At 44.5% G+C, this 19501-nt stretch overlaps 1 protein-coding gene across 7 annotated transcripts in view; it reads right to left on the bottom strand.

The window, feature by feature from the left end:
- The window catches only part of CDK5RAP2 (CDK5 regulatory subunit associated protein 2), a 186339-nt gene extending 173866 nt beyond the window's left edge, over positions 1–12473 (bottom strand). For 6 of the 7 annotated variants that reach the window (XM_081275219.1, XM_081275223.1, XM_081275220.1 and 3 more), the window contains exons 1-2: positions 12264–12473; positions 2000–2067 (exon numbers count right to left, since the gene is read on the bottom strand). In XM_081275219.1, coding sequence (XP_081131345.1) covers positions 2000–2067; positions 12264–12322 — 127 coding nt within the window. In that variant the 5' untranslated portion in view covers positions 12323–12473. The remainder of the gene's footprint in view (positions 1–1999; positions 2068–12263) is intronic. The other variant, XM_081275225.1, reaches the window with a different exon arrangement.
- Positions 12474–19501: the final 7028 nt, after the last annotated feature.

Genomic DNA, 19501 nt, shown 5'->3' with positions numbered 1-19501 from the left:
AAAACAGGCAACAAACAAAATAATCAGGCAATTGCCAGATATGTTAAAAGGTAATAAAGCCATGGAGACAAAGTGAGTGAGGGTGGGAAATGCCAGGGGCGGGGTGGGCACTGCAACTGAGGAAGGCCTCACCGAGAAGGCCACGTCTGGCAGACTTGAAGGGAAGCAGCCAGTGGCCTGGAGAGGAACACTCCAGGTACAGGGAGATGCCTGAGATGGAGGGCGCCTCTGGGTTCTGAGGACCAGCCATGAGACAACCACCAAGATCAATACACAAAGGGTACAGTAGAAGAGGAGACAGGAGAGGTTCCAGGGACAGGCTGCACATGGCCCTGTGGGTTCTTCTACAGACGAAGCTACCCCTGGGGATTGTGAGCAAGGGAGTGAAATGAGCAGACTCAGGTTTCTACGAGCTCCCTCTGGCTGCCTGGCTGAGAACAGACTGCAAGGGGCTTAGGAGACTGTCGGGGTAACTCAGGGAGAATCCAGGCTGGAGGTGATGTAAGTGGATGAGGACTGGTTTCATTTGGGACATTTTAAAAGTAGCCAATAGGAATAAGTGAAATGAAGTGGAAGCACAACTACACAGGCCACAGGAGAGCCACAGAAGGGGACTAGCTTTGAACTGAGCCCTAGAGACAGAGCAGGCAGATAAGAAGGACGGATGCCCAAACAAAGGCCCAGGGGTGGGCACAGTGTTTGGAAACTACTCAGCAGAAAGAGGCTGAGGGGTAGGCCAGGGCAACTGGAGGCACACAAGTTTGTTTTCCTGTTCCTCAAATGGGCCACGCTCCATCTCCTGTGTCAAAGACAGCTGACCCTTCTCCCCTTCTCCTTCCCTACCACGGTTCTACCCCCCCTCCAAGTCTCAGCTCCTAGGTTAGGTTCTGCAGAAACTCTCACCTGACTCTGACCCCATAAATCTCTCTTCACACCAATCTTTCAATGTCTACCATAACTTTTTGTTTGTCAGTGTCCTGGGCTCGAGGGTAATGACATTCAAGCTTGAATCCCAAGCACTTCGCCCCCGGAGTCTGGCATGAAGCCAATGTACAGACAAAGTACAGCTAACGGGCTTGACAGCAGGGGCTGGCCACTGGCTGAATTAAGGAGTGGATATAATAATTTTCTGCTTTTAACTACCTCTAGACAAGAAGAGCAGGTTTATGGGATTTTTAAGTTAATAGGTTCCAAAGGAAAACCCGAGGATGGCGTATCTGTTTCAGAATTCTCCAGAAATGACACAGTGACTGTTATCCTGGCTGCTCTAAAAACTTCCTGCTGCACATATCTATCTCATTACTCTGGAGAGAAAGAAAAAAATCAAAGTCAAGATATCTCTAAGATAGTTCAACAAGGCAAATTACTAGCACTAACCACACAGCCACTTAGGAGGGACTTCACTCTTGCCAAAAATGGAAATTTTGAAGAATGCTGAGCAAGACCTGACTGCAAAGGCACCTCATAATCCACTCCAGCACAAGACCCCACTTGACTCAGCCACGTCCCGTGTGCTCTAGCAGCCATGTGAAGGACGGGCTGAGCAGCATTGGCCACAGCCTGCCGACAGAACCCAGCAGCTGCCTGCAAGGCCTTGGCACGCACAAGTCCAGACGGCAACTCTTCAGGCCTCCAGCCACTCGGCCTGGAGAACAACAGACACCGCGTGTGAGGTCTAGCCACCAGCTCCATGTCCAGCTTCCATGCAGCTGTTCAGTTCGGCAAGCCCTAGCTGAATCCCTACAGGCGTGGCAGCAGGCAACCGCACCCGTGAAGTACTGCCTCGGACATGCACTCCTGAGTTTGCCCAGCGTCTATGAAAGGAGGTGGAGGGCAGATCAACACATCTGTACTGTAAAATGCTGAGCACTGGCTGTGTACCAAGCCTGGTAGGCTCTAGGACCCAGAGGGATGGAAGTTCAGCCCCAGGCCTCAGGGCACTTGGTCCATGTCTGCTTCCCTTGTTCTCAGTCAAAAAGTGACTGCTTTGTGTGCTTACCTCCATTTTCCAATCCAACACAGGTATTGATGCCATCCAGGTCATCTGGGCAAGCAGGAGCAAGGTCACTAGGAAAGAACACACAGGGTAAAAGAGGAGCCAGGTTTGCACAACAGAGACTGTTCAGACTGCCGAGATATGAATGGCATCACCAGGCCACAGCTGAGAGGGACACACAGCCCAGCTACCTGGGAGGCATGAAGCTCAGGCACTGGGACCGAGTTCCGCCTCAGAACGCAGTTCCAGCTCTAACATCAGGAGCTGTGTGACCGACCCCTGCTAGATGGGTCATTCATGCATTCCTTCACACATCTAATGTTCCATGTGCCAAATGTGTGCTGGGTGCAGAGGCACTGTGCCAAGTACACGGTAATTACATAAATTTTATGAGTAGAATGCTGTAGTCTACCTGTGAAAATTAGTCAATTTAGGTACATAAACACAGCACATAGTAGGTCCTAAATAAATGACATCTATTGTTTTGTTATCATCATTATTATTATCATAAATATGCCTGCAATGGTCTAGATATTAGGTGTCCCCAAAAAGCTCATGTATGAGACAATTCAAGAAAGTTCAAAGTTGAAATGATGAGATCCTTAACCTAATCAGTGCATTAATCCCCTGATACGGGTTATTTGGGTGGTAACTGTAAGCAGGTAGGATGTAGCTGGAAAAGGTGGGTCATTGAGGGCAGGCCTCTGGGGTTTATATTTTGTCCATGGTGAGGTGAGTGCATTCCCTCCTTCCCCCCACCCCTCTCTCTCCCCACCGGGTGGCCATGTCCTGAGCTGCTTTCCTCCACCACTCTCTTCCACCATGATGTTCTGCCTCTCCTGGAAACAGCTGACTATAGATAGAGATCTCTCAAATCACGAGGACCAAATAAACTTCTCCTCCTCTAAAACTGTTCTGGTCAGGTCTTTTGGTTGCAGCGGTGAAAAAACTGGCTGAAACAATGCCATTTCAACCAAAATTTAAAACTCTGGGAATCAGGCACCAACTTAGATGCCTTAAGAATGTCGGACGGCTGGAGTACAGCTCAGAGGTAGAGTTTGCATATCATGCAAGGCCCTGGGTTGGACCCCCAGCTCCAAAACAAAAGAATGTCAAACAAAAAAGCAGAATCCACTCATCCAAGATGTTTTACTGGTTGAGTTATATAAATAGGTTCAGTGAGGATTTAGGGATACTGACAGAAAACTAGACCATAACTGGAGGTATGATTTGACACAACAGAAACTGCCCTGGGTTGTAGCACAGCCTCTGCAGGTACCTCTCCAAGCCTGGCCCCCTTCAGCTATAACAGGAGAAAAGCAGTACTTCATAAAGTAATGGGCAATCAAACAAGATACAAAGTGCCCAGCAATGTACTTGGCATATTGTGGACCCTCCATAAGCAGGAGAAAAACATCACTGTCATCTTGAAACACATAATGTTTCACAATTTATAATTCATGAAATATTTACCATCGTTAGAACTGCCCAATTCCCTGAGGGTTCATGCATTTTTCAAAGGAAGGCTCTGAAGCCCAGACAATGTCAGTGTCCCAGCCAGAGTCACATGGCTGTGGGGAACCAAGTCCAGAATCCAGGCCTTTTATGTCTATTGCCTAATAATGCTTCCCTGACCCAATCTGAAAAACTCAGAGCTGATGGAGGCTCAGCTCAACTTCTCAGCAGATTGCTCTTTCCTGCTTCTAAATCCAAATGCATTCTGCCCTCTGATAATTTTGCCTGATCACCAAACTATGGAGTTGGAATCAATCTTTAAGTTCAGGACTGAGCCAAAAATTGAAACTATCATAAAAACCCAAATCCAACATCAGGAAAATAAAATATGTCTGCTATAAAGATTAATTAAAAACTTGGAGTAATCCTCAATCCTGAATACATAAATGTACACAAATGTCACCCCAAATCCTCTTTTAGAATGGGTGGGCCATAAATACATACCCAGACAAAAGAAATACACTGAAATATTGAAAATCATCATTTTAGGGAAGTGGGAGATACTTTCTTCCTTTTTAATTTTCTCTAATTTATTAATTTCTTCCAATAAGCATCACCAAAAGGTCAAAGTCCATTTTCTACACTGAATTTCAAAAATTAAAATCAAGTTCAACTACCACCTTATACAGAGGGTGGCGCAAAAGCACAAGTCACATACAAGGTTACTGGCCAGGCTTACCCTGGAGTCTGGTCCTAGATCTTTGACCGGGATTCGTTCTGCCAGGACCATTACATTAACTCCCACTGGCTGGAACAGCCCATGAGTAACTCAAGCCAAGGTGAATCACACCTGAAAACTACCTGGCAGACAAAGACAAAGTTGTCTCAGCTTCCAACAGGCAAACACTGAAGCTGCCAAATTTTACCTGCCTGCTCTTAAAACGCTATCTATCTGTCATCTGCACCCTCCAGTCAGTTCCAACTACACCTTCCCATTCTGATCACTCCCTCACTCTTGGCCTTAGAATAAGGTTGGAGCCTCATGGAGAGCCCTGGAAATTAAACAAGGTCATCAAAAGAGGGCTCAGACATGAGTTCATCCTTTCATAGATGGACAAATGAAGTCCAGAAGGTAGAGGAACTTATCTACTCAAAATCACAAAGGGTTAGTGAGCCAAAACCCAGTTCCTGGTGCCACATCCCTGCCTGGGCTGCCCAAAGCCACTAAGTAACATGACACATGGTGGAGTGCCAGTTTCCTCACGTGCAAAGGTAAGCAATCAGAAGAAACCCACCCTGTCGGGCACCCTCACCGTGCAGGTATCCTGGGCAAGACAGGGCAGGCAGCCTCCTACCTAGTCCTCATCACAGCCTGCTGAGCTTTCTAAAACTTCCTAAAATGCTGCCATTTTGTTTAAAATGAGAAAACAAAGGCCCAGAAAAGTAAAGCTACAAAACCCAAGCTGGCCCAACTTCAAATCCCATGCTCTGTTCCTCTACATCACCCTGATGTCCCTAACACCTTCCTGGGGTGTGGTGGGGGACCCAATGCATAGAGGCAGAGGGCTTGTGGTGCTTGGCACAGGGCGCACACTGCTATTCTGGACTTTGCTGAGTGAGCGAGTGCCCCCCCCACCCCCGTGCAGCTGCACCTCCTCTCTCCTCTCCGGCTCCATCACCGCCCTAGGGGAGGCCTCCCCTCTGGGCTTCTATTTGCCAGCATCAATCGTCCTTTCACTTCACAAGAATCCAGGACCCAGCGTTTCACTGACAGTGCAGGAGAGCCATGGAGGGAACTGGACATCACGTTCGGAAACATCACACCAACAAGTGCGCCTTTGTTTGCCTTTTAACAATTCCTTTTTCATCCCATGAGATTCATTCTTAATTAGAGAAAAACATAAATACAAAACTCCAGCTACACCTAAAGTTCTCCCTGACCACTCCTCACGCCCACCTCAGTTTCCCCTTAGCAGTAACCACTGACGTCAGAAGATGCACATCGGATCCTCCAGGCCCTTCTCTAGACATGGGGTTTTATTTCCTAGCATAAAGAGAAAACAAATGCGGACCAACTATACATACTATTCTGCAACATTTTTCCTCTACTAAAAGGTGTCCTGAAAATGTTCTGATGACAGTACTAACGCGTGTGCTTCAATATTCGTAACTCCCACAAAGCATTCCACAGCACTGTTTTCAAACTTTACTGACCACAATCAGTCCTTAATTCCAGAACTACTTTCTATTCTGTTTCACTTTTTAAAGGTCTGGTTGCAACCAACTAAACTGAATTGCATGAGCTACCAATGGGTCACAAACAGTCTGAAAGGCACTTTTGAAAGGATGGGTATTTACCCAATCTCCTACTGAAAGTAACTCAGTTTGTTTCCATTTTTCTTTTACAAACAAGCTGTATGTATACAGGTCTCACTGTGCACATGTATGAGGGTTTCTCTAGGATTGATAGTAGGCAGTGGAACTGCTGGGTCAAAACATAGGCACAATTTTAAAACCGGACAAAGGATTTTATTAAACATTTCACCAAAGAAAACACAAAGGGCTAATAAACACAAGAAAAAAATATTTAATATGGGGGCCAGGGTTGTGGCTCAGTGGTAGAGCACCTGACTAGCATGCACGAGGCACTGGGTTCAATCGCTGACACCACATAAAAATTTAAAAAAGAAATAAAATAAAGGTATTGTGTCCATCTACAACTAAAAATTTTTTTAAATACTTAATATGATTAGTCATTACAGAAATATAAAGCAATTCCACAATGAGATAGCATGTCACACCTCCAATGGAGGTTATAAAAAGACAAAAAAATAACAAGTGCTGGTGAGGATGTGAATAAAACTAGAACCTTCAAACCCTGCTTGTGGGAGAGACAAATAGCGAGGCTACTTTGGAATAGTTACATGGTGCCTGAAAATGATACAGAGTTCCCAGAAAGCTCAACAAACCCCCTGGGCACATGCCCAAGAGAAATGAAAATATATGTCCATACAAAAACTTGTGGACAAAGCCAGGCATGGGGGCACAACCCCATAATCCCAGCTACTCCAGACACTGAGGCAGGAGGATTGCTAAATTCAAGGCCAGCCTCCAAAACTTTGTCAGACCCTGTCTCAAATTAAAATAAAGAGGGCTGGGGTGGCTCAGTGGTAGAGCTCCTGCCTAGCATGTAGTAGGCCTTGGGTTCGATCCCCAACACTGCAAGAGAAGGAGAAAGAGAAGAATAAATTGTACATAATAGCAATGCTATTCATAATAGATTTTAAAAATAAGCAACCTAAATGTTCATGAACATGAATGACTAAACAGTGTGTGGTACCTGGGTACAATGTAAAGTTATTTGACCATAAAAAGAAATGAAGTACTGATACATGCTACAACATGGATGAATCTCACAAAAGACTCCGTGTGTGTGTGTGTGTGTGTGTGCGTGTGCGTGTGCGTGTGTGTGTGTGTGTGTGTGTGTGTTTTGCTGGGGATGGAACCCAGGGGACCTGGAATGCTAGGCAAGTGCTCTACTACTGAGCTACACTCCGAGTCCTAAAGATCATATATTGTAAGTTACCATTTATATGAAACGTCCAGAACAGGGAAATCAAGTGACAAAAAGCAAACAGTGGTTGCACAGGGCTGAAGTGGGCGCAACAGGGCAGCGGAGGAAGAGGGAGGGATTGCTATCTTTTGTGAATGATGAAAAGGTTCAACTGGAGGGCAGCGATGGCGCATGCCTCTAATCCCTGTGACTCAGAAAGCTGCGGCAGGAAGATCGTAAGTTCAAAGCCAGCCTCAGCAACTTAGAGAGGCCTTAAGGAACTTAGTGAGACCCTGTCTCAAAATAAAAAGGGCTGAGGACGTGGCTCAATGGAAGAGTATCCCTAGGTTCAATCACTAGTACCAAAAAATAAAAAATCAGATGGCAGTAATGGTTGTACAACTCTGCAAATACACTAAAAATCACTAAACAGTATACTTTAAGTGGGCGAAATTTATGGTACATGAAATAGATCTTGATAAATCTTTTTTAAAAAAAAAGAAACATACAGGCATATTTTTTACAGTAACAGATAATGCCAAATTGTGGATTTTCTCACAGTGATTGCAAAGCATCATTTCACCACTAAATATGGGACCTATATTACATGATCTTCATCTCTAAAAAAAAAAGGAAAGAAACTTGGTTTGTTCAGCAAATAAGTGTTGGGCCTCCACCACGTGTAGGCACAGTCTAGGAGCTAAAGATTCAGTGAGATGAACTATGCTGTCCTCAAACCCGCAGCCAGGGGTACCCTGGAATGCAGTAGCACTCCTGTCACCCTCAAGCCCTCACCAGAAATTGCAATCCACCATCCTCTTTCCTGACCTCCTGCTTCTAGCATCCAGTTTCTCTGCCCAAAGCACAAACTGTGCTTACAGCAAAAGAAGTCTGGTCTGCTCCTAACCAGGCAGCAGGCACTTAGAGGCCATGTGCTGGAGGAGCCAGTGGGTCACTGGGCCTGGGCTCAGACCTCAGGAAGCCCACAGCTAAGCAAAGGCAGACTGGAGCCTGCACAGAGGAAGGGCTCAGGGCACTGGCACACAAGACCCTGTCCAGAAAACAGCACACTATGGCATCAGCACAACCCAGCTAGCTGACATTTCACTCTCCCCAGTAGGCGCCAGGCACTTCCACGTCACCCACACAGCCATCGATAAAATAGGTATTGTCATCAAGGAGAAACTGAAGCTCACAAAAGTTAAATGGCTTACACAAAGCCACGCGTCTAGTCACACGGGGGTTTATACAGTCCTTCCGACTAGCAAGCCCAGGTTCTTCCCACACCAACAGGCAAGACTTAATAAAGGGCCTTGTCTTGGGCAAGGTCCCTGTGGCCAGAATCTGGATCTAAGTTTCACAGAGCTAGAGCAGTCTGGGGTACCCACAGATTAACAAGGAATGACGTAAACTGACCTAATTCAACAAAAGTCTAAGGACAAACTGGACTCCAGTTTAGACTTTAAAACTGGGAATTGGAAATTACCAAGCAGAAGGGCCCTTCAAAAAGTACATTAGAGTAAAAAAGGTATGACTTTATCCTAGGGATTATCCTCCTGCATGTGACCACCAAATGGAAACTCTGCCTCTCTCAGGATATTTTAAGGATATTTTTGCCACTCTTCAAGGGCCAGTTCAGTGCCAGGAGCTCTGTTAGATAGATCCTCCCCAAATCCTCTCAACCTTGAATTAGTTCAGAGAACTAGTTGGAAAGCAGGACAGCTCTGGAGTCGGCGAGCTTAGACAGTAGTCCTAATTTGATCATGTACTTGTGTGTGTGTGTGTGTGTGTGTGTGTGTGTGTGTGTGTTCCCAGACTATTCACCTCTCAGAGCCTCAGTGGTACCACTTGTAACAAGAGGATATTTGTAATTCAATGATTTTACAAAAATCATGAGCCCCTATTATGCCAGGTACTAGGATGGGAACTGGGGTTACAGAGATGAACAAAATACAGTCCTTGCTCTCATATGGGTCCCCATCTGATCTGGGCAACAAATAAGTTAACAAAGTTAACAGCCAGTGGCTTCAGTGTCCAAAACAGGAGCCACCAGCCACAAGGACCCATTAAGCACTTGAAATGTGGTTCATCTAAGTTCAGAAGGGCTGTAAGTGAGAGCAAAATTCATACCAGATATCAAAGATTTAGTAAGATTGAAAAAGAATGGAAAATATCTCATTAGTACTGACTACAAATTAGTTGATAATATATGGAAATATTAGGCTAAATAAATAAATTATTAAACCCACCCATTTCGACTGAGGAATTTGCTCAATGTCTGAGGGCTTGCCAAGCATGAACAAGGCCCTGATTTCCATCCCCAGCACCACAAAGAAATTAAAAAAAAAAAAAAAAAACTTTTCATCACTTTTTTTTAATGCAGCTACTAGAAAATTTTATGTAACTTATGTTATATTCCTATTTGACAGTCAGTCCTGGTCAACAAAATTCAGTGAGATCAACAAGGGCTAAGATAGGTCAATGACAGGTAAGGGTGGTTGGAAAGTTTCAGATGGCCCTGATGAGAATGGCGAATGTCAGCAAGGGTTTCCCAACAATGACACCTAAATTGAGACCTGAAAAATGATGTGTTAATAGGACAAAGGGCAAAGGGCAGTGGGGAGGGTAATCCAGATAGCAGGTACAGCAAGTGCCCAGGTCTGGCAGTAAGAAACAACATGGCAGCCAGGCATGGGGAAGGGGCTCAGGGAGGAGGCAGAGTTGGGAAATTAGGCAGAGAGGAGGCTACAGAAGCAGATGGCGCCAGAGTATGAAGGACCCCGGAAGCCCTATTAAAGAGCTTCACCCTGAAAATGGCAGTGAGTCATGGAGGGTAATGGCAGTTACCAGGTATGTAGGTAGCACCTGGGTCATGCAAAGGCAAGGAGGGGAAGGAAAGGAATGTTTGCAGATCTGCGGAGTTTCTACTGTAGGTCAAACATGGGTTAAACCCTTTCAGACTCATTTTAATTCTTATGCCAACCCTGAGCTTTAAATGAACCCATTTTACAGATGGCAAAAACTCAGCTCACAAGATGAGTGGCTTGCCCAGGGTCACAGGATTGTCAGTGAAAGAAATGGCATTGAACCCAGTTAAGTCTGGGTCCCAAAGCCCAAATGTTTCCCACCAACACTGAGATGAAAAGGACTCTCTGAGATGAAAAGATCAGATTTATGTGAACAAGTAAAAAACAAAGCTTTTGAGTGTATTAAAGACTATTAGATGAGTGAGGGAAGTCAGGACAATCTGGTGAGAGCCAGTGTGGTAAAATGGAAAGACAGAGACAGGATGGACTTTCACAGGATCCAATTAGCAGGAGCTTCAAAGGGACTTGCTCTCTGCCTAATATCCAGCAGGTTCTCAATCAACAGAGTATACCAATAAACTCTACAGTCATGTATAACTAAAAAGAATAAATAAAATAAATAAGTAAACATAGTAACCATTTTCCAGGTTTGCCCAAGGTGGAAACTGTTTATGTCTATCTTGCTATCCAGGCATAAGTATTGACTGTGCCCACTTCACTCTTAAAAGCATCCTGGTCTGCATAACAAATAACATGGTCACCTTTCAATTAGGCTTTGTTGACTAAAAACAGCAGCCTGTCCTACAGAACTGGATAAACACTACAGGTTCTCAGGGCTCTCCTCCATTTCTTCCTACCCACTCTACTACCAGGAGTCCAGAACAATCAAAGGAACCCAGCCTGGAGCAGTCTAGGCCTCCATCAAGTCTACTACAGAAAGAAGAGACTCCGGCAGGACCATTGGGGGTCACTCTCAGTCAACATTCCTGATTTCTACCACTATTGATAATATAGGTTCAACATCCCCAATTTGAATATCCAGAATCCAAAGTACTCTGAAATTCAAAACTTTTTGAGCACCCATATGAAAGTCCACAAAGTGAAAATGCCACACCTGACCTCAGGTCACGGGTCCCAGTCAACATGAAGGCACATTAAAAATACTGTACAAGGGCTGTGGTTGTAGCTCAGTGGTAGAGCGCTTGCCTAGCACATGTGAGGCGATGAGTTCAATCCTCAGCACTACATAAAAACAAATAAAGGTATCGTGTCCATCTCAACTAAAAGAAAAAAAAATTAAAATACTGTACAAAATTACCTTTAGGCTTTGTATATGTGAAACATAAATAAATTTCATGGTTTTTTTGTGGGTTTTTTTTGGTTTGTTTTTTTTTTTTTTTTTTTTTTTTTTTTTTTTTTTTTTTTTGCACTATGGATTGAACTCAGGGGCACTTAATTACTGAGCCACATCCCCAGACCTTTTTATGTATTTTATTTAGAGACAGAGCCTTGCTAAGTTGCTCAGGGCCTCCCTAAATTGCTGAGGCTGGCTTATGAACTCTCCATCCTCCTTAGCCTCCGGAGCTGCTGAGATTACAGGTGTACACCACTGTGCCTGGCAATAAATTTCATGTTTAGACTTGGGTCCCATCTTCAAGTTATCTAATTATGTATTGCAAATATTCCAGAAATCCAAAAAAACTACAAAATACAAAATTCCTAGCATTTATGATCCCAAGCATTTCAGATAAGGGCTACTCAACCTATTGTAGTAATAATAAGGCAACACAGTATACTTTTTTCAGCACTGGTACCAGGCCCTACACTTGTCAAGCAAATTTCCAGGCAAGCATCACTTCTTTTAGTCCTCACACCAATGATAATGTGAGGGTATCACCACTAGCCCATTATACTGATGGGAAAGCTGGTCAAATCACTTTACCACCATCACACAGCTGGTCAGTTTACAGGACTGGATTGGATTCCAGTTCTGTCCATCTCCATCCAAGGTTCTTAACCATTACACCCCATTACCTCTGTCTGCATAGCCACTGTGTGTCCCCCATAAACAAAGTCTAGACAGACATAATGACTACATGCCTCATAATGAATCACCAGTGCCCTCGAGGCCCCTCCCTGTCCTCCATCCAGCCCCCACAGATGGCACACTCCAAACGATTCTCTCTCACCCGACACTTTTATAAAACCCTTTACCTGTTTGTCCTCCACAACCTCTTCAAAAGTATGTCCCCAAGTATCAGCCTAGTGCAGTGTAGGTGGGGACCCAGAGCCCACAGTATCAGCAGGTGGGCTCTCCAGAGACCCTTCCCGAAGGAACCCACCCAGTGCACTGCCCTTGGCCACTCTCAAACACCCTCAATAGCAAACTCCAAATCCGGTTAGGGAGAACCCCCATCAGTGGGGACCCCGGCCTCCAATGTAGCGGCCGCACCTGCAGCCGCTGAGCGTCCCGGGGAGGGTGATGTCCTCTTCCAACACGGAGTCCATCATGGACACAGAGGCATTGGTATCTGTGGCGAAGGCGCCACTGGTTCCGCTGGCTTGTCGCGATCCGCCTGGATCCCAGGTCCCCGCCCCCTCTAACCCAGCTCTTGTTGGGACTCCGGCGGCGCCGCTGGAATTCAAACCGCAGCCGCCGCCATCTTTCTGGCCGCTTCTTCCTACGGAAATGAGGCGGGGTCAACGAGGCGCGCGCAGTGAAGCCAATCTGCCAAGGCCAGAGGCCGGGCAGGGACAGGTGGGCAGGCGCCATCTTAACTAAGGGCAGAGCTTTTTCGCTTGGGCCGTCCAAAACTAAGGAAGGAGAAGCTGGATGCCATGTTTTTTTAGGGCACCCAGGCTGAGGCCAGGACCGGCGCCATCTTTGTTGAGGGTGAACGCTGGTCCTGATCCGTTAATTTAAGCGGGAGCTGAGAATATAGCTCACCGCAGCTCAGAGTATCTTAACCAATGTTTGCTTTTCTAGAACCTTGTAATCTATACACCAAAGAGTCTTCCTTCTCGAGTTGAAACTCAGATATATCAGGTACTGCTTCGCTTTAGAAAATTTCTGCCTGCGGGGTCCTAAAGTAAGAGTACTTTGCACACAGTTTGAAACAACTCATCCCCCAAGCCAAGTGGCCAGCCATACTCCCACTCCAAGCTCGCATTTAGTGATCTTTTGTTACCATTGAGACTCGCACCTACAATCTGTAAATAGGCCCAATCAGTAAACTCGCCCAAGTTAATTACACAGTAAATTTACTGTCAATTGGAGCCAGATGTGCGGCTCCTGACAACTGGATCATGGCTCTGGGTGTCTTTCTTAATGCACAGCCTGTCTTTCCCATTTGTTTCTTTTACTCCATCTTAGAATTTGGGACTAAGACATGCGGTCTACATCCAGACGACACAATATTTAAGTGGTGTGTTGGCCTCTTTTCCTAAAGTAACGGCTTCAGGGTGGCTAAGAGGTGAGTTTTAGTGGGGACGGTGTGACTGCCGGACTGGACATCTGCGTGCCTGGATTCTGAGTCCAGTTCATCCTGTAACCTAGAGATATCTTACCCTTGCTGCACCTAGGTTTCCTCATGGATAAAGTGAGGCAGATAATGTCAAGCTCACATGGTTGCATTTTCTAATGAGATACTTAAAGTATTAATCCGTTGCCCTATTCAGCAATATCATGCTCCTAGATTATGTGCTAACCCCGCCAGTGATCCTGGAAACTGAAAATAGAATTGATTGCACAAAGGAAAGTCTATGTGGGAAGTTGTTTTTTCTTCTGCAGTAGAAACACACAGTAGTGTTTCATGATCAGAGACAGAGGCCTTTGCCCTGTCTGTCTCACTATGGCTTTTCTTGCTGCCAAGCCTGGAGGCAATATTACTGCTACCAGCTGTTTGGACTGTCTGAAGCCATCTCCTTGACAGCGGCCATCCAGCCACAAAGCTGGCATTATTATTTCCTTGAACAAGGTCACTGAATGGCTGGAAAGAGCTTACATCTAAAAGTCCTTTATCTGGGGCGGAACTCTTCTGAAATTCTTCATCCACTGAGTTTAACATCTATGGGCAATTCTAACTCAAAATAGTTTTTGGAGTGGTATGTGCCAATTTGATCATTTTTGTCCCCGTCATTCTTTCTCTATTAATTGGAATTCTACTGTATGGAAAAGCTGCTTCTTCTCCCCCATTTATTCATTTATTTGATTGTTTATTTACATCAAATATGGACTCATGGCTATAAGTGTTATTTTACGTGTTATAATAATTCTTTACTATCATTATGTGTTTTGTTGCATGATCCCAATTTGGCCACGATGCCCTTCTAGTACATGGCTGTGCCACAATTCAAGCCTAGATCTGTCTGGTCCCAAGGTCAGCAGTATTTCCTGGAACACCAACCTGCCCCTTTGCTTTCAAGAACTTGCCTAGGGCTGGGGATGTGGCTCAAGCAGTAGCGCGCTCACCTGGTATGCGTGCAGCCGGGTTCGATCCTCAGCACCACATACCAACAAAGATGTTGTGTCCGCCAAAAACTAAAAAATAAATATTAAAAAAATTCTCTCTCTCTCTCTCTCTCCCTCCCTCTCTCCTCTCTCACTCTCTCTTTAAAAAAGAACTTGCCTAAACCAACCCTTGGCATTAGCAGTCCTTGTTAGGGGCCAATTCCAATGAATATGCACTGTCTTCTCAAAGCTCGTTGGTGTACCAAGCCACTGATGCCTCTGAGGCCAACATCTAGCCCAAAGCTATGGACACAGTAGGTGCTCAATGCCAGTTTGTCAAATTAACCCCAAGCCAGACTTTGCATCAAGATGGAAAGAGGAAGGCTATGGTTGTGGCTCAGAGGTAGAGCACTCGCCCTCAGAGGTAGAGCACTCGCCTAGCATGCGTGAGGCACTGGGTTCGATCCTCAGCATCACATAAAAATAAAGATGTTTTGTTCACTGAAAACTAAATATATGTATATATAAATTCTCTCTCTTTAAAATAAATAAATAAATAAAAATAAAATGAAGATATTGTGTCCACCTAAAACTAAAGTAAATAAATATTTTTTTAAAAAGATGGGGAGAGTGACTATAGTGCACAGCAAACTACAAGATATTTGAGAACAAGTAGAAGAGAAGAGCTCAAGTCTCCAAAGAGAAGAGCTCAAGTCTCCAAACAAAAAAGCATTAAGGAGCTGGAAGTGCTAATCACCCTGATGCAATCAGTACATACGGCACACATGTACTAAAATAGCACAAATATGTTAAATTATTAGGTGTTAATTTAAAATAACTGAAATATAGGAAGAGGAAAGAGCAATACCCCACATCAAAGGAGTAGAATGTGGATTATTAGATTTAAAAGGGTAGTACACATCAACATGAGAAGACCTTAGACTTGGAATTCAACTCTCTGGACCTGTTTTCTTATCTTTATATTGAGTGCTTCAGACTACAATATTGAGGCCCCCTCAGCTCTGACGTTCCATGAATAACTGACATCAGCCACCATGTATTGAGCTGTCTGTGCCAGGCACGGTACTGAGTACACTCAATCCTCACAATCATCTTATGAAACAAGGACTGATTATGCCCAGTGTTATAGTTGACAAAGCTGAGGTTCAGCAAGGAGAAGGATCTTCTGGCCATGGGAGGAAATCCAAACATGCCGTCCTAAAATACATTGCTTTGGCATAAGGATGATGTTGAACTAAAGGCAGTTGAGAATCAGCAATATACGGGAGGAATTCTCTGCCTTCCCTTTTCTGTCTAAAAACAAGGCATATGTTTGCCTTTATGAATCTCTCACCCCCTCCATTCATTTCCCCTGTAGACTCCCAGTCACTGCCCCATGACTTGTCATCCCTTGAAGCCGGAACTCCATTTCCTTTGTTAAAACAGCACATAAGCCAGGCATAGTGATGCACACCTGTAATCCCAGTGGCTTGGAAGATTAAGGCAAGAGGATCATGTGTTCAAAGCCAGCCTCAGCAACTTAGTAAGACTCTGTCTCCAAATAAAATATAAAAAAATGGCTGGGAATATGCCATGTGGCTCAGTGGTTGAGCTCCTGGGTTCAATCCCCAGTATTAAAAAAAAAAAAAAAAAAAAAAAAAAGCAGCATATAAGCTCCCACATCTAACTACCTGTTTGACTTCTGTGAACTCCTGTACACAGAACTATTAGTGAAAACTGTACATCTTTCCTCCTGTTAATCTGTCTTTTGTTAGTTTAATTCATACCTCTCAGTACTAAGCCTAAGAGGGTAGAGGAAGATTTTCATCCTTGACACCGTCTAAGCAGTGAGGTGGGGGAGCTGTAGTGTGAACCCATGATCTTAGCCATAGGCCCTCTCATGAGTTGCTGGAATCTCTGCCCTCAAGAAGCCGGCTCAAGTACACAAATGATACAGCAAAGTAAAACACCTTAAGTACTTTGTTGATACAAGGAAAATAACGTAAGATTCTAGGGGCACCCAGAGAAGGGATGGAATCATTCTGATGGAGGGATTAGAGAAAGGTCTTTTACCAGTAAGATCCAGGCCCCACAAAAACAGCATTGAAGCCCTATCAGCAACAGAGTACACTGTTTTGAGTCTCACTTTTTGAGGCCCACAGAACAGTTCTGTGTCATTTTTCTATGGATAAGGAAATTGAAGGTCAGAGACAGGAACTGATTTTCTCAAAGTCACACAGAAAGCTAATTACAGAGAAAAGAACTTGGATTTCAGTTTTGTTTCCTGAAAGCTGGTACTCCTAAGCTTTTTGAAACTTACAGATGGTGTAGATGCCTCCCAAGCCAAGATCTCCCTGCCTAAATTGATGATCCTCAGTACCATGGCCAGATCTCTGGGCATCTAAGCCCTGGGTCTAGCTGTAAGAGAACCAAATGCTATTGAAAAAAATTATCCTCAGATGCCAGGGAGGCCTTTCAAGCACCCTCTCCAGCTCTACATTTGAATATGTAAAAGAGCAATCATTCCAGGTGAAGAAGGATAATCGAATAAATTAATTCTCTGGACATTTTGCAGTTTAAAAGATGCACACACAGCCTTTAGACTTTTGGGAGAGGACGGTAAAGTTCACCTCTCTCTTAACGGCAATGAACTCACATTAGAGGGCAGGTCAGGGCCTAGGAAGGCTGGGAACTTCCTCAGAAGAATGAGGGCAGGGCTGCTTTGCTCTTGCAGGAACCTCCCTCTCTGGCACACCAGAACACAGTAAGGGTACTTTGAGCCAAAGGATGAGGAGTGCAGGCCCATCTGCCCTGCTTGACAAGCCATGAGTCCCTCCCAAAGAAGAGCTGCCTGTTCCGCCCTCCCACAGGGAAACTCCCTGTGCTAGTGGTTTATCATCTGTGATTCCTTCCCCTTTTATGCCTAATTCCCAGGGTCTTTCCAACCACAGTTCAAGAAGAAGCCTGTTGGAGAGATGCCTTACTCTGGACTCCCACAACACCCTGAACTGATCTTCTTTGTGAGGCTTATCCCAGCTCCATAATTGGCTGTTAGGTTGGCCATCTTTCCTATGATCCCGTAAGTTCCTTGAGATGAGGATCTTATTTCAAGTCCATTTTATTGAAATGGAGTTTATATTCAATAAACTGGATTCCGTTTAAGTACACCTGCTGAGGAGCTTTGGCAAAATACACACCCACGTAGCCACCACTCATCAACTGTGCTCTGCAGTGGAACTTGGTTAACAGAAATATTCTAAATTTTTGGTGTCTTATAGTCACTAATTACATATGGCTATTGAATTCTGGGAAGGTGGCTGCTTGATGAAGGAACAGAATTTTTAAATATTTTATGTAGCTAGCTTAAATAGCCCCATGAGGACAGTGGCTACCACATTAGCATAGGAATAAAACATTTCTCTCACCTCGGAAGTTTCCTGGTGATCCAGTTATATCCATCTCCCTTCCACCTGGGCAAGTTATTGACCTAGTTTCTGTCATTGAAGGTTTTTCTTTCCTGCAGTTTCAGGTAACTGGAATTGTACCGTTTGTCCCCTTTTGTGTCTGAAGAGCAGGGACTTTTAATTCTGTCTCCTAGGGTCTATTATGGTGCTGGCAGGTAATAGGGGTTCAATAAATGTTGGTGAAAGAGTGAATTCATAAAATCTTGACCAGAATTAACAAACTTATGCCCCAGTCCCCTTTCCTTCCCACATAATGGAATACAAGAATGGAAAAGACCGTCACCGGGAACATTTCAGTAAACGTCTTGGATGTATCAATGGAAAAACTGAGCTCCAGTTGGGTTCAGTGGGCTGCCCAAGTTCACTGTAAACTTATAATAGAACATGAATTAAACCCCAAGTGTGCAGACTCCCAGGGCTGCGACTCCCTCACTTCACAATCTCCACTCTCCAGCCACTCCCCCCAGGCAAGCACAGCAACTCCTAATGGATCTCGGTGGCACCGCAGAATGTCCATGAGATGCCACGTTGCCTCATTCAGCATCCTGGCACCAGATCACATGCTCAAAACAGAAACAGCATCAATTCAACCTAAAAAAACCATCTCATTTCATTTCAATTGTACCCAAAACCTAGGAGTGGGCTTACTCCAATACTGGTTATAGATTGGGTTTCTAGTTGGAAAATAAGCCACAGGGCACTTGATCAAATTCTCCAGTCACTAGAGAAAGAACAGCACCAGATTTTGGGGAGGCAGGGGGTAAAGTTTTGACTGAAGATTTCTTAAAGGGAGAGAAGAAGGGTACTGTCCTTCGTGGTAGGCCTTGCGTATGCCTGGGTGCTTCACATGTAAGACTTCACCTAACCTTACGGTGACCCTGGAGGTCAGCAGAATTACTCCTTTTACAGGACTAAGAGCTACCTATTGACTTGCCCAAGATGCTAGAGCTGTGAGGCTTCATCTGGAAAACACACCTCTTTGCTTCAAAAGCAGATCCTCTTTGTGCTACTACCTATTATTTTCTACAACCCAGAAAAAAGATTTTCTGTTGGCATTCCAATATTCACTGTAGGTCGCTGGGAAGCTCATAGCTATGTTAGTTGTCCATTGCTAACATAGCCTCTTTAATTTGAATTTTCTGGAATACTTCTATTTCCTCCTTGATATGCTTAAGGATTTAATGATCTCTCTGTCTCTATTTATTTATTTTGGTACTGGGGATTAAACCCCAAGGGCTCTCAACCACTGAGCCACATTCTCAGCCCTTCTTTTTAAAAAATATTTCATTTAGAGATAGCATCTTGCCAAGTCACTTAGAGCCTCACTAAGTTGCTGAGGCTGGGTTTGAACTTTTGATCCTCCTGCCTCAGCCTCTGAGCTGCTGGGATTCCTGGCATGCCCAACTGCTCCTGGAGATCTTTGTCTTTTAATACAAAAAAGTGAGATACAGGTTAAAAATAAATGAAGGTTTTTTTTTTAATGATAATGGTGCTTTACCACTGAGTTACATTCCCAGCCCTTTTTATTTTTTATTTTGAGAGAGGGTCTTGCTATGTTACAGAGCCTAGCCTCAAACTTGCAATCCTCCTGCCTCAGCCTTCCAAGTCACTGGGACTACAGGCATGCACCACTGTACCCGACTGTGAAGTTACTACCCAAGACAGTACCTGTCAACATTGCCATCTTTTCATTTTAGCACAAGGAAATTCAAAATGCAACTGTTGCCAAACTCTGATTTTTTTTTTCCCAGAATTTGCAGACCTCTCTGTCTCAGA

This window comes from Spermophilus citellus (assembly GCF_964194105.1).
Source record: "Spermophilus citellus genome assembly, chromosome: 2".
Taxonomy (NCBI): domain Eukaryota; kingdom Metazoa; phylum Chordata; class Mammalia; order Rodentia; family Sciuridae; genus Spermophilus; species Spermophilus citellus.
This window is presented reverse-complemented; position numbering and strand designations above follow the sequence as displayed.